This window comes from Canis lupus, chromosome 25 (genome assembly GCF_048164855.1).
Source record: "Canis lupus baileyi chromosome 25, mCanLup2.hap1, whole genome shotgun sequence".
NCBI lineage: Eukaryota > Metazoa > Chordata > Mammalia > Carnivora > Canidae > Canis > Canis lupus.
In genome coordinates, this window is record NC_132862.1 from 805,875 (window position 1) to 819,787 (window position 13,913).

The 13,913-nt window shown below is 59.0% G+C and overlaps 1 protein-coding gene across 2 annotated transcripts in view; it reads right to left on the reverse strand.

Moving 5' to 3' along the window:
• Positions 1-350: 350 nt before the first annotated feature.
• NCKAP1L (NCK associated protein 1 like) overlaps positions 351-13,913 on the reverse strand; it is a 53,273-nt gene continuing 39,710 nt past the window's right edge. For both annotated transcript variants that reach the window (XM_072797610.1, XM_072797611.1), the window contains 9 exons: positions 11,715-11,812; positions 11,501-11,594; positions 11,245-11,327; positions 10,669-10,749; positions 7,695-7,788; positions 6,630-6,746; positions 5,929-6,038; positions 3,934-4,023; positions 351-848 (listed from right to left, as the gene is read on the reverse strand). In XM_072797610.1, the coding sequence (XP_072653711.1) occupies positions 717-848; positions 3,934-4,023; positions 5,929-6,038; positions 6,630-6,746; positions 7,695-7,788; positions 10,669-10,749; positions 11,245-11,327; positions 11,501-11,594; positions 11,715-11,812 (899 nt within the window). In that variant the 3' untranslated portion in view covers positions 351-716. The remainder of the gene's footprint in view (positions 849-3,933; positions 4,024-5,928; positions 6,039-6,629; positions 6,747-7,694; positions 7,789-10,668; positions 10,750-11,244; positions 11,328-11,500; positions 11,595-11,714; positions 11,813-13,913) is intronic.

A 13,913-nucleotide genomic window follows, 5' to 3' on the forward strand; every position in this document is an offset into this window, starting at 1 on the left:
TAGTTGTCACGTGGCCTAGAATTAGCTAGACTGACCCTCTGCTCTGGGTTGTAGGGACGCCACAGGAAAAGCAGGAGGGGTTACAGCTACGCAGATGGGAGAAGGTGCTCGTGCTCATTCCCTACAAGGGGGGGGGGGGGGACAGGGACGGTCTCTCAAGAACACCTGTTGCCCCTGGAGGCAGCAGAGCTGGAGGCAGAGGGAGAGCCCCACAAGGAAAGGGGAGCTCCTTTGCTCCTACTTTGCAGGAGGAGCCAGCTGGAGGTTTGCTGAACACGTTCGGGAAAGGAAGAGAGGAGATAATCGTCCTAATGAATGTGCAGGAGACAATAGCAGCTCCAGTGGGAGGATTATAAGCTCATTATGCTTTAATATGATGATGGATCATCCCTGCCCGCCAGCACCATCCTCGGAATGGTGATGAAGGTCGAGACACCCGTGCCGGTCGCAGCTCAAGCGCTTGTCACCGCAAGAGAACAAACGTACCCGTGTGTCGCTCGTGCCTCTCGCGGCAAAACTGCACGCACGTGGCCCCAATTCCCGGACTTTTCCCGCAGACCGCCCCCCACCCGCACCCCCGGCCAGCCTGCCCCGCGTCCCCGCGTCCCTGGATTGTCCCCCGCGTGTCGTCCGTTCCTCAGCTCCGGCTCCCGGGCCCATCCATCCCTCGAATAAACGGCTATAGTGTCACGGGGTTAGGGGGTCCGAAGGGCCCCTCAGTGGGTACTGGCTGCCACTCGGTTCAGGTAGAAGGCCCGGGACACCTCCCGGTAGGCATTGCGAAGCAGGACGTAAGGGAAACAGGACTCCAGCATGTCCAGAGTCAGGAAGGAGGACTCCTCCACCACCTGGAAGACAGGAGGCCAAGAGATGAGAACCGCGGGCGGGTGGGCGGGCCTCGGGGATGCCCTGTTCCTCCCGACCCGTCCCGTCCCATCCCTGGGCCTTGGGGCCTCAGAGCTGCAAGTGGACGCGGTTCCCAATCACACTCCCCGCTTGTCCCCTCACTCGAGTAGAGCAAGGCGGCCCTTCGGCTCCATTCTAACGGCCCCGAGGCCCCTCATCAGCGTTCAATGAAGGACCCGGCAGCAGGCGGCAGCGAGGAGCCGTCAGAGCTGCCCTTCTCTCCCATCCTGGATGCCGCACCAGCGTGCGTGGGCAGCACCGAAGCAGGTGCGGCTGCACAGGAGCACCGGTGACACGGCTTCACGGCCGAGGAGACAGTCACCACCGCAGGCCCAGAAAGCAGGGCCTGGAAGCCAAGCGGGGCCTCCCGTGCCGGGCTCAGCAGCCTCCCTCCCTCCAAGCGGTGCTTGGGGAGCAGTGAGGATGCTGCAGAAGGGAGCGGGCATGATTAACTAGTTTAATTAGAAGCCTGTGCGCTGTGGCAATCCAGCAGCCCCCGGAGCCTAGCAGGAGGGTGGCTCGAGATGCCCGGGAAGACGCGGGCAGTGGGGCGCGGCAGGAGGCGCAGGCACATTAGCCGAGGGCCCTACAGCCTGCCGTTGGGCTGCGGGGTCCCCGTCCCCGAGGGAGGAGCAGGGTGTGTGCCCTTCAGTGCCCCCTGCTCCTCGCCCAGCAGACTGTGGGACTAAACACCCTGGAGAGAAGGGTCCCGAGTCCTCCGGCGAGTCACACACACGCCCCCGCCCCCCAGGGACGTCTGGGGTTTCAAATCCTGAAAATGCACCCGACCCAGAGGATTTAGCGTATCTGCTCTACGGCGGCTCCCCGTGCAGTCCTCTCACGCTTCCGAGCGCGTAAGAGTCTGGGTCCTCAGATACGGGCGCGCATGGCCGGTTGCCGCAGGCTGCACCCGGGGAGGCCGCCGCTCATGGCTCACGGCAGCCCCCACCGGAGGCCGGGGGAACACAAGGGCTTTCTTGCTGAGCAAGACTTCCAAACCTTAAGCCAGGAGGGGGAGAAGGTGTCTTCTCTAGGATATGAGCCCCAGGTACAAGGAGATGAGTGGCGGCTTCTAGAAGGATCCAAGGGCCCGAGACTTCCCATTGTTCGCTCCATCAAGCACGGAACACCTCGGGGCTCCTCACTGGAGGAAATTCCGGCAGCAAAGGCCGAGACCCCTGGGCTCTCATCCCAAGTCCGCCCACGTATTTGGGGGGAGACCTTGAATGCCACCTTCCCTCCCTCCCCTCAGCTCCTTCACCTACAGATTATACGGACCGGACCTGGGCTGATTCCGACGTCTAGGGTTCCATGATCCTGAGTCCTCCCCTGCCCGGGAACCCCCTGCCCCGACGGGCTGCAGCGCTGGGGGTGGGCCGGCCCAGCCTTGCAGCCAAGACGGAAAGACCCCGGGAGGCGAGCGTCTGGCCAGGCCCGGCCCAGTTCCTTCCTGTATTTCCGCTGGGAACATTTGCATTCAAATTGCTTTGCAGCAGCTAGTGCCCAGGTCTCTCCCTCGAACAAAAAGCACCTGGTCCTAGCCTTGGCCTCCCACCCACACGTGAGGGGCGAGGAGGCACGGCCGAGGGGCAACAGGGCACCACCCACAACCTTGCAGAGGCGAGAACCGCCCAGGAAATGGCCCAAAAAGTAAAAGGAGCGGCAGAGAGCAGCGGCAGAGAGCGGCCCAGCACTCGCTGAGCATGTGGCACGTACCAGGCACCGTCCCACGAGGCGGGATTATTGCCGCCTTTCATGGGTAGAGGGTCGGGGTCTCAGGGAGGGTCGTCCACTTGCCCGGGGAGCGCGCTCCGGGCACCCGCCCCCACCCGCCTCCCGTGGCCTCGCCGCCCACTGCACCCCCCCTCCCCGCACGGCCTCTCCTCTCGTCTCCATCCTGGGCCTTAGCCCAACGGAGGCCCTTCCTGGCTGCGCGCAGCTAAGCCGCAGACCCTCCGGGCGCCGCGGGGAGTCCCCGGCGTGCCTGCCCCCGACGTCTGCGGGCCTGGCCGGAGGTGCACATGCAAACCTCCGCAGCGTGTGACTAGAGACCCAGCAGGATCTTGTATCCCTTGACCCTCACAATCTACCCTTATATTTCCGTGAAAGGCCAGGCTTGAATTCAGAACTCCCGGGCCCCTCAGCGTTCCGCACGGAGCAGCGTGGAGGGGACCGGCCTGGCTGCAGCATTTGGAGGCACACGCATCCGGACTCCGGCCACAGACCCCGCACTAGAGCTCTCCGTGCGGCCGCCCCGACGCACCTGGGCAGCAGGCCGTGCGCAAGGCCCGCAGGTAGGCCGCGGCCACCTAGAGACTCTGACGGGCCGAGGAAGCTTTAGTGCGGACTCGGAGCTGGAGCACAGCCGCCCCCCGAGGCCAGAGAGGGGCCGGGCTGGGAGCCCCTGCCGACGCATCTCAGGGCGCCAGTAACCTGGGAATCAGACTGAGAGCGAAGGAGTGAGTAAGCGTGTCGGAGAGGAAAACAGGGTCATGGGGAAAAGTGTTTTTTTTTTTTTTTTTTAAGTTAACTGAGTCAGAGTTCCCAGAACTTTCTGCCAAAAGCAGTGAAAAGCCCACAGCTTGGGAAGAAAGAGATGGCAGGCGCTGACTCACGGCCCACCCGGCTCTGTGTCTTGGGCTCTGCAGCTAACCGCCCCTCCTAGGAGCCCCCCTCCGCTCCCCGCCGCACCTCCAGCTCCGACGGACAAGGCACGTGGTGGCGGGACGTGCGCAAGCGGAATCAAACATCAAACGTGACCTGGCCACGGGGCGCGGACACAGCGCCCCCGCCCTCCGGGTCGGACCTGATACGGCAGGTCACCGGGCGCCGTCCGCCAGGACCAGGCCGGCCCCGAGGACTCGGCCCCGAGGACCCTGCCCCGGGGTCGGCGGACCCGTCGAGCACCTTAACCGGAATGTGCGGCGGGCACCCGGGAGCCGCAGAGGCCGCCGCGTCCCCCCACCCCGGAGGCGCCCCGGGGCCTCTGCTCTCTCGGCCCCGGACCAGCCCGAGGCACCCACGTACCAAGCGCATGAGCAGAGAAATGGATTCCCGATTCCTGGTCTTCAGCTTGTCGGTCTCTTGGCCCAGCTGCAGGAGGCTGACGGAGGCCACCTGTGGGGGAAGCGCTTGTCAGCAAGCGGAGCCTTCGGGAGGTCAGAGGAGGACAGCCTCAGGCCACAGGAAGAGCAAGAAAGATCAAGGGGGGGGGGCTGGGAAGTGCTGGGGTACGGGGAGGCTCTGGAGAGGCGCCGGCCTGTGAGCAGGAGGTGGCCCGACTGCGGGGCTGAGGACAGAAGCCGGAGCAAGAGCTCATCTGCCCCCGCAATCGGCCTCGGCTGGGCCTGGGGCTCCCACCGCAGCGGCCTCCCCCTGCACCGAGACCGCCTGGGCCTCTGATTGGGGCGCTGCAGCCGCGCTCCGTATCCTCCTCCTGTCACCTCCCGAGTGCCCGTCCTCTGCGTTTACCTCCAGGCCCCAGCAGGTCGTGTCTGTAGCCCCAGCCCACGTCCCTCTCGGTGCAAACAAACAGGGTAAGGTCGGGGGCGGGGGTCCCTCCTCACCCCCTAGGGATCTGTGCAAGTGTTCATATCGAGGGTGCCCAGAGTCCCGCGGGTTGGCTGGCTGGCCCAGTTTACACGCAGGCCCTCTACCTCCGCTCCCAGGACAACGTAGGATGCCCAAGAGAATAGGGTCGGGCGTGTTTCCTCCTAAAGGAAGCAGACGAGGCCCCACTTCTAAGGCAGGCCCGTGCTTTGCGAAGGAATAAGCTCCCCATCGCCGAGGGTGCTCCGGGCAGCAGCGGGTGATGGCCCAGGTATCAGAAGCGCAGGGTGGGAACTCCTCCACGGAGGCCCCGAACAGAAACCTCCTGGGCCTCTTTCAGCAACGGAAAGAGATTACTTACGCTGTGTATTTCCAGAGGCAAAACCAAGATCAATGGTGATAGTTACAGGGAGTCAGACTTTGGCTAAAAATGGCTCCTAAAACAATCTTTTCCTCACACAAATTGGACGTGACCTACGGTGGGTGGGTTACAAGCTCCAGTCCTAGAAACGGAGACGGGTGTTCTCGAAGGGAGATCCCCCGATGGAGGCAGCAACAACACCTGGGGACTTGGAAATGCAAATTTTCCAGCCGTGCACGTCAAATCTACTGAGTCAGAAATCCCCCAGGTGATTCTGATTTATGCTCAAGTTGGAAATATGTGAAAAAAAAGTTTGATGTTTTTAGGTCAGGATTAAAGGCAGAAAGTGGGGGAGGGCGCCCGGGTGGCTCAGCGGTTGTGTGACCCTGGGGTCCTGGGATCGAGTCCCGCGTCAGGCTCCCTGCATGGAGCCTGCTTCTCCCTCTGCCTGGGTCTCTGTGTCTCTCATGAACAAATAAATAAAATATTTAAATAAAAACAAAGCTGGAAAGGGCCTTATAGGCTCTAAAACTTGGCGTCTCCGACTTGATTGTGCATCAGATCCCCTGGAGACCTTATTAAAAACAGAGGCGTGGGGGCGCCTGGGTGGCTCAGTCGATTAAGCGTCTGATTCTTGATCTCAGATCTCAGTCTCTTAATAGAAATAAACAATAATTCATTCTTATTTTTAAATTAATTGTTTAAAAAAAAAAACAGAGGCCTGGGCTCTCCCTGGAACATTCCAACCTTGCACGTCTGGCTCAAGGATCAGGAGTCTGTATTTCAACAAGCTCCCTATAGGATATTCTACGGCACCCCAAGGTAATGAATGGCAGATTCGGCGTCACCTCCCTATTGAACAAATGGGCAAAACGAGGCCCCCGAAGTTCGGCTCTTCAGAGCTCCCACAACCTCTTACTGGCAGATCCAGAACCACGACTCACGATTCACGGACTCAGTCCAACGCTCTAGGTGATCAGGTGGAGGCTGACACCTCCGGCCCTTCACAGGGTGGCCCCTTCCTCACGGAATGAATTAGGTGACAGGTTGGCCTCCGGGGCACCCAGCAACCGCATCTGGGGACTTAAGCCATGTAGCCCGGGGCCACTCACCACCAGAAACTCCTTGAGGTGCGTCTCGATGTTCTTGTTGTAGAGCGTGAAGAGGGCAGCGGACACCTGGATGATGGCTTTGGTCAAGCAGTGAATGTTGTTGTTGTAACCTGGGTCATGATTGACAGAAGCGGGGAGAAGCGAAGGGGACGCGTGAGCCGCGCCGGGCTGGCCCCGGCTGGTACCCTCAGCCTGTTCAGGGGAGACCCCCGCCCACCCCCCGCCGGCCGTTTGACACCAAAAGGACGAGGAGGCATGTGGGGAATGAGATCCCTGAGAAATATGAGGCGATTTTTGGATATTAGGAGGATGATCCTTAAAAAATTCCACCGGGATTGAATTTTGCGGATAGTTCGTTCTCTTTTTTTTTAATATTTTATTTATTTATTCATGATAGAGAGAGAGAGAGAGAGAGGCAGAGACACAGGCAGAGGGAGAAGCAGGCCCCATGCAGGGAGCCCGATGTGAGACTTGATCCCAGGTCTCCAGGATCACGCCCTGGACCAAAGGCAGGCGCTAAACTGCTGAGCCCCCCGGGGATCCCCAATAGTTCATTCTCAAGTGTCTTTTGAAACAAAACTACACCTGAGTCAGAAGTCTGGCTCCTCCCGGCAGAGGTTTCCATCCCATCCCCCGGCCCCAGGAGCCTGGAGAAGCGCACGGGTCCCTCCAAGGGCTGCAAGCGCTGCCGGCCTACTTACCGTCCTTCTCGATGCTGAAGAAGGAAGCGGGGTCGGTGGCCAGGAGCGGGAGCGAAGCGGCCAGGAAGACCAAGAGCAAGCAGGCCACCTTATACTCCTCCTCGGGGGATGAAGTATCTGGTAGGACGGGAGAGGACAGACGGTGAGGCCCGGGCCTGCGCAGCTCTGTTCCCAGGACTGCCCGAGGGTCACGGGACAAGCGCCCAGGAAACACTCGGTAAAGCGGGCGAGCCCTTCCTGCTCAGGGGCCAGGACCGGCCCATGGAGGCCTCCTCCGGCCCCTGGAGCAGAGCTCTTAGCCGACGTGTGGCCCGAAGACACGCGGGCGGCCTGCAGGGGGGAAGGGGGGAGGCAGCAGGGAGAGGCAGGCGTCCCCCCGAGCAAGAGAGAAGGGCCAGTCTGGCCACGTTGAGAGGGCTGAATACCAGCCCCTTGGTGTCATCCCGCTCCGAGTATGGGGAGGAAAACGGGAAAAGTAAGAGAAAACGGGAGGCCGCACAAAGAAGCCAACAGTGTCAAGGTGATTCTTACCTTTTTGTTGTTGTTGTTAAGATTTTTTATTTACTTAAGAGAGAGCAGAGTGAGTGAGAACACGAGTGGGGGGAGGGCAGAGGGAAAGGGAGACGGAGAAGCAGGCTCCCCGGCTCGCCGAAGCCCAGCATGGGGCTCGATCCCAGGACCTGGGACCATCACCTGAGCCACAGGCAGACAGAGGCCCACCCGACCGAGCCCCCGCCTGCAGGAGGGGGGAGCCCGACACGCTGCGGAACTCAGATGCCGCTCCCACTCCGCCGCTTCATCTGCATTCCTCTGATTTCCCCTTCTAGACCCTGAGTCCCTCTGGGTACTGGTTGCACATCAAAGAGTTCGCATTTTTTAGCAGACTGACAGGTCAGCCCGTCACGACCTGGCTGCGACTCTAAATTGCCTGGGGCTCGGGGACCACACTTTAGGTCTTTCTTTAGCTCCCCGCTTGTACCCTCTGAATTGACGACCCCAAATTGACGTCTTCCCACCTGAAAATACGGCCCGAGCCCTCCCCCCGCCCGCTTTCCTCAATTTTACCAGCTTTCAGGTTGGCGATGGCAGCCACCAGGGCCGGGTCAATGTCGCAGCCCACTCCTGCAGCAGAGGCCAGCTCGAAGATACTCAGGGTCACCTAGGAGAGGGGAAAACCGCATCCTGGACGGGGCTCCCAGGAGAGGCGCCTGGGCGTTGGGATCCCTGGACCCAGATCTTAAGCTTCGGGCGTGCGCTCTGGTGTTCTAGGGATCCTTTCCCGGCTCTCCCTTGCCTACGGGGAAAGCACAGGTGCTGTCGTCTGGCGTCAGGCGCTCGATGCTCCACAGGACAGACTGACTTCCTCAATCTCCTTTCCCCAAGTGCTTCCTACAATCCATGCAGCGGCGACTCCGGCCTCACTTCCACGCCTCGGGGCATGTGCTCTCCTCCCGTCCTGTCCTCGGCTTATAGGGACACCCATCCCTCGAGGCTTAACTCAAATCTCAGGTCGTCTGTGAAGCCCTCCTTGAATCCTCCGGCCCAACCCGTCTCTACCGCGGGGTTCGCATGGATCACACACAGGCCTGGTATTGGCAGCTCTCTTTTCCGACAGGAGGTGAGACCTACGGCTTATCTCACCGCCTAGAAAACGACCCTTTAAAGCCTCCGATAAATAAATAAATAAATAAATGAATGAATGAATGAATGAATAAATAAATAAATAAATAAATAAATAAATAAATAAAGTAAAAAATAAAATAAAACCTCCCGGCTTCTGAGGGGAGATAAAGGCCTTGGAGTGAGAAGATCTGGGTTCAAATCCCAGCACCGCCCCTTTCTAGATGTGTGGCCTTGGCTAAAAGCTGCTTTGCCTCTTTGAGCCTCAGTTTTCTCATCTGTAGAACTGGGATAATAATACCTCCCAGAGCTGTTGTGGAGATTAAACTAGACCACATGTACCCTACACACTCAGAGTCCATAACGGACCAATAGACGTCATGCCTTTACCCTCTTCCTTTATCTCAAAGCCAGAACATGTGTACTTCTTTTTCTCCTCTTGGATGTTTTTTTTGTGGGGTTTTTTTTTTTTTTTTTTTTGGTTTTTAAGGATTTTATTTATTTATTTGAGAGAGAGAGAGTTAGAGCGAGAGCAGGGAGAGGGGCAGAGGGAGAGGGAGCTCCATGCAGGGCTGGATCCCGGGACCTGGGATCGTGACCTGAGCTGAAGGCAGGTGCTTAACCGACTGAGCCCCCAGGCGCCCCACTCCTCTTCAGTTTCTAACACAAGGCTAAGCTCATAGAAGGCATTCGATCAATATTTATTGATGGAAACTTGACTCTCTTGTACTTAAAATCAGGTTCCCGGGAAATAGCCCCACACCCCTACTCCCATGCCAAACGTTTAGACCTCACGTGAGATTTTTTTTTTTTTAAATCACTTTGTTTTTTTGTTTTTTTGTTTTTTAAGTAGGCTCCATGTGGGCCTAGAGCCCAACATGGGCTTGAACTCATGACCCTAAGATCAAGAGTCAGATGCTTAACCAACTGAGCTACCCATGTGCCCCCTTTAAATCACTTTGAAATGTTCTGAGAGACGGAGCGCCTGGGTGGTGCAGTCAGGTGAGGGTCCCCCTCTTGCCTTTGGCCCCGGGCGTGATCTCAGGGTCGTGAGATCGAGTTCCAAGTTGGGCTCCGAGCTCAGCACGGAGCTCCGTCCGCTGGACGCATGGTCTCTCCCTCTGCCCCTCCCGCCCCTCTAAAATAAATAAGTAAATTATTAAAAAAAAAAAAAAAAAACAATGTTGCGAGAGAACAAGGACCGTTGTTTCAAGAGTAGACAACCGAGTGGGGTGTCTCATGCAATGTGCCCTACGGCCGCACCAGTCCACCCACGGACCGCAAAGCCTCGCCGGCCCTGCTCTGCCCTTTATTTAAGTCTCCGTGCTCAGGGCAACCACGGCGGGGGAGACGGGGACCCGCGCACAGCCTGGGTGTTCCGGAGGAAGGGAGGGAGGACTGCAGGGAGTCCTATTCTCTGTTTCCCTAATCGGCGCACCCCCTGAGGCCTAACAGAATCTGCCGGACACGGGGACAGGCCGGACAGGCCGCATCCTCCCTTCTCTGCTCCCACCTGCTAAGCTGATCCTAACACTCAGTGGCGCCAGGAGCCCCCGACAGCCCCCAGCATCAGCGGCTGTCAGAAAGCCCGGTTCAACCCCACCCGCAACACCAAACCCACGGGGCTTCGACGGCCGCTCCGCGGGCAGACAGAGGGGAGATGTCGCGACTCTTCTGATCTCAAGGGAAGGACTTTTTCCTCGACATCTAACTCCATGCCCCCTGCGAGCCGACTCCCTGCGACTCTCAGACCTCTGTCCCCGAGAGGGACCCACTGTAGACAAGCGGCCGGCCCTCGCGTTGGAAGGCCCTGTCCCCGGGCGGGACGTGGGCGGCAGGGAGATGGCCCTTTTCCTGGGAGCCTGCAGAAGCCTCTCATCCTTTCTCCATCTCCGTAGCGACTGGAGGCCTGAGCCGGGCGACACAGAGGTGCCCAAAGGTTTCAGAACCAAGAGACAGGAAACGCCAGGAAAGGGAAACTGAGGGCAGGCAGGGTGGCTGGGGACGGAAGCAATAAATCTTTTTACAAAGAAGGGCCTAAGCTCCTGCTTGAGGAGGGGCCGTGTTTGCACGAGGTTGGGTATCCTGTGCCCACTCGAGGTGGACACCGAAGGACACTAGCCTAGATCTCCGCCTGTCCCGGGAGCGGCTCCCCAGCTCCCGCAGCTCAGCCCGGTGCCCCGGCTCCCCATCCCCGAGTCTCCCCAGCGCCGCCCTCGCTCGCTCGCTCTCCAGGAATATTATCTGACCAGCGCTCTCGCTCCACAAAATCTCCGCCGGTGCGTCCCTATTCAAAGGCTGGCTCAGCTCCCTACAGTCTTCCTCAGAGCCCCCATCCCCTCCCCTTACAAGATCCTGGCCACGTCCTCCTCGACGACACAGATCTCCCGAGGGGATTGTACTTCACACGGTCCCGTACCTTGATGTCTGTGTCCGCGGTGACAAACTCCTTCAGGCACTCAATGGGACCCATAAGGAACGGGCAGTGGGAGGAGAACACCTGCAAGAGGAGAAGACACGAGGGTCCCCAGGGAGGTGCCAGTACCTTCAGAGGCAGATGGACACGAACATAAAAAGGGCCTGGACTTGGGGCCCCGGGGTGGCTCAGCGGTTGAGCATCACCTTCGGCCCAGGGCGTGACCCCAGGGTCCCGGGATCGAGTCCTGCATCGGGCTCCCTGCGTGGAGCCTGCTTCTCCCTCTGCCTGTGTCCCTGCCTCTCTCTCTGTGTCTCTCATGAATAAATAAATAAAATCTTTTTTAAAAGCGGGGGCCTGGACTTAGAGGGACCCAGCCAGCCTCCCACACTGCCCCTCTCGCCATGCCTCCGGGGTCCTCCACTCATCATGCCCCACGGCCCTTGCAGGACCTCCACCAAATCAAGCTCCTTCTTCCTTCTTTTCCCTCAGTGTTCACCGTGTGTTTCTACCACGTCTCATCCCAAGCCTACCCTCGCAGGCGTCTGATCCCGGGGCAGCCCCGACCCCCCGGCTCACCTCCCGAAGTCCCTCCTGGGCCATGGCCCTGAACGTGAGGATGACCCCAATGATGGTCATGCGCTTCAGCACGTTATCAGCCCCTGAGGAGAACGAAGAACATTAGGAAAGTAGACGTTAGGGCCACAGCGATGGGTTCGCTCCTGCAGACCCAGCCTAGCCGCCGCCCCCCCCCACCGGATCTTCCCGCGAACCCCGTCACCCGTCATCCGCAGGGCCGTGCCACAGCTTCCTCTCCTGTCAGGGAGGTGCTCACCTGTCAGCTGGGGCAGCAGGGAAGCCATCAGGTCCGCCTTGCTGAAGTTGGACCGGATCTGAACGAGCACGTCCATGTTTTCCACCACCAGCTTCTGCAGCGGCACCCGGAGACATGACGCAGGAAGAGACCAAGTCGCAGTGGCCCCGGCCCCCACCCCGCCCTGCCCCCGTCTCCTGCCCGCACCCCTCTCCCGGGCCCAGCTCCCACGTACCTTCAGCTCCACAATCTGAGAGGTCACGTGCCACATCAGGTTCTCGCTCAGGAACTTCATGCCATAGGGGCCCAAGAGCTCCGCCAAGGCCCGCATCTCTGCAAGAGAGTTACAGACGTCCCGGGGCGGGCGGGGGGCAACAGGCGCGGGGTAAGCGAACACGTGCGGTGTCCCCCATCAAGGAGAGGAAGCGGGAAGCTGGGGGGCAAAAGTGGCCTGGGATCCACTCGGGTGGCGGGTCTGGCCGGCCCGTGGGACGGACGACCTCCCGGCTGCTGCGCACAGACATCTGCAGACGGCATCTCCTCCGCGCTCTGCCGGCGTCTGTGCGCCCCCGAGCGCCCTTGGGTGGCACCTGGGTGTGCAGCAAGCTGTGCGACCCCCAGGACAGGTCGGGCCTGGAGGCACTGACCCTTCCTGGGCCTCAACTTACTTCTCTGTAGAGCGAAGAAAGTACGATCTGCCCTGAATTCTTCAGAGTTGGTACATAAATAAGGTACCATCCTGAGATAAGGTACCACCCTAAAAAACTTGCGGTATTTACGACAAAAGGGCTATTGGTACGATAACCCTTAACAGCCCCCGAGGCCTACGGCACAGGCACATCGTTCTGGTTCACCAGACACAGGAGAGGGAAGCTCGCCCAAGGTCACTTAACCAAGCCCAGGGCTGGGACCCGAACCCCGCCCGGCGCAATGTGCCGCCCCTTACCGTAGATACCACAACTGGTCCCTCATCTAAGGTCGGGCGTCCTCTATGCTCCCCCTCCGCTCTCCTCACTGTCCAAATCTTCCTCTCCTCCAGCTACCTTTTCTTTTTCATAATCAACACGCGTCCCCAGAATCCCAGGTGTTGTTTCCTCTGAATCCTTCTTCCTCTGGTCCGCCCGGATGCCTGACCCGTCCCTACCCATCCTGCTTCTGGTCCTGCATGAATTGAGTGAAACCTGCCTGGGGAAATCCCGTTAGAAACACTAGCCATGGGCAGCCCGAGTGGCTCAGCGGTTTAGCACCGCCTTCGGCCCAGGGCGTGACCCCAGGGTCCTGGGATCGAGTCCTGCATCAGGCTCCCTGCATGGAGCCTGCTTCTCCCTCCGCCTGTGTCTCTGCCTCTCTCTCTCTCTCTGTCTCATGAATAAATAAATAAAATATTTTTAAAAAATAAAACACAAAAAAAAAAAATAAAAAAAAATAAAATAAAATAAAACACAGTAAGAGTTCAGAGAGGAAAGAAATCAAGGCTCACCCTCTAGTCCTTGAAGGCAGGCCCAGTGGATCTCTGCCTCCACCCAGGACGGAGGAAGTGGAACTGGTCAGAGCCCTGTCTGGACGAAACCCTACACATTTCTGGCCTCTCCTATTTACAGTAGGAACAACTGAGCTGAGCGCTAGAAACAACACTTTGCACCGGGGTCAACTTGCTGATGCTAAAATGGCCGGCAGAGAAGAAGAGGAGGCGAACTGCGTGCTCCAGAGGGAAGAGACATGAGCCCCCAGTTGGGATCCACCAAACCTCCTCGCTCGAGTCTTCTCAAATCCAGGCTAGTAACCCTGGGGCATCCTTCTCTTTCCATCTATCTATTTTTACAGTAGCATTGCCCCATCACCATGGTAACTCAGGGAAATTGGGGTGGGGGTGGTAGCAGGGGGAACCAGCCTTACCTCCTGCTGCTAATCAGTTGTCAGCAAGACCTAAAGCTGATTTTAGATGCTGCCTACAGTTTGTGGGTGGAGTTGATGAGAGGGGACATCTGAAACCTCCAACAGGCAAAGAGTAGGGTCAGCTTACGAGGGAGTCAGAATGAGGAGGGTAAGAAGGAGACGGAGCTGGACCACAGGGCCGTGGGTTCCCTCATAACAGCGCCCACCACCTGCACCACCACCACGCGGGCAGCAGGGCAGGGGAAGAGCAGAGGAGGCAGGGTCGTGGAGGCATCCCCCACCGGCCCAGACACCACGCAGAAGCCCTGGTTTATATGGAGGTGAGAGGAAGGAGGACGCAGTACCCCAGTTCATCCGGCAGTGAAACAAATCCATTAAAAAGGGTCTCGGGGATCCCTGGGGGGCTCAGCGGTTGAGCACCGCCTTCAGCCCAGGGCGTGACCCCGGGGTCCCGGGATCAAGTCCCGAGTAGGGCTCCCTGCATGGAGCCTGCTTCTCCCTCTGCCTGTGTCTCTGCCTCTCTCTGTGCATGTCTCTC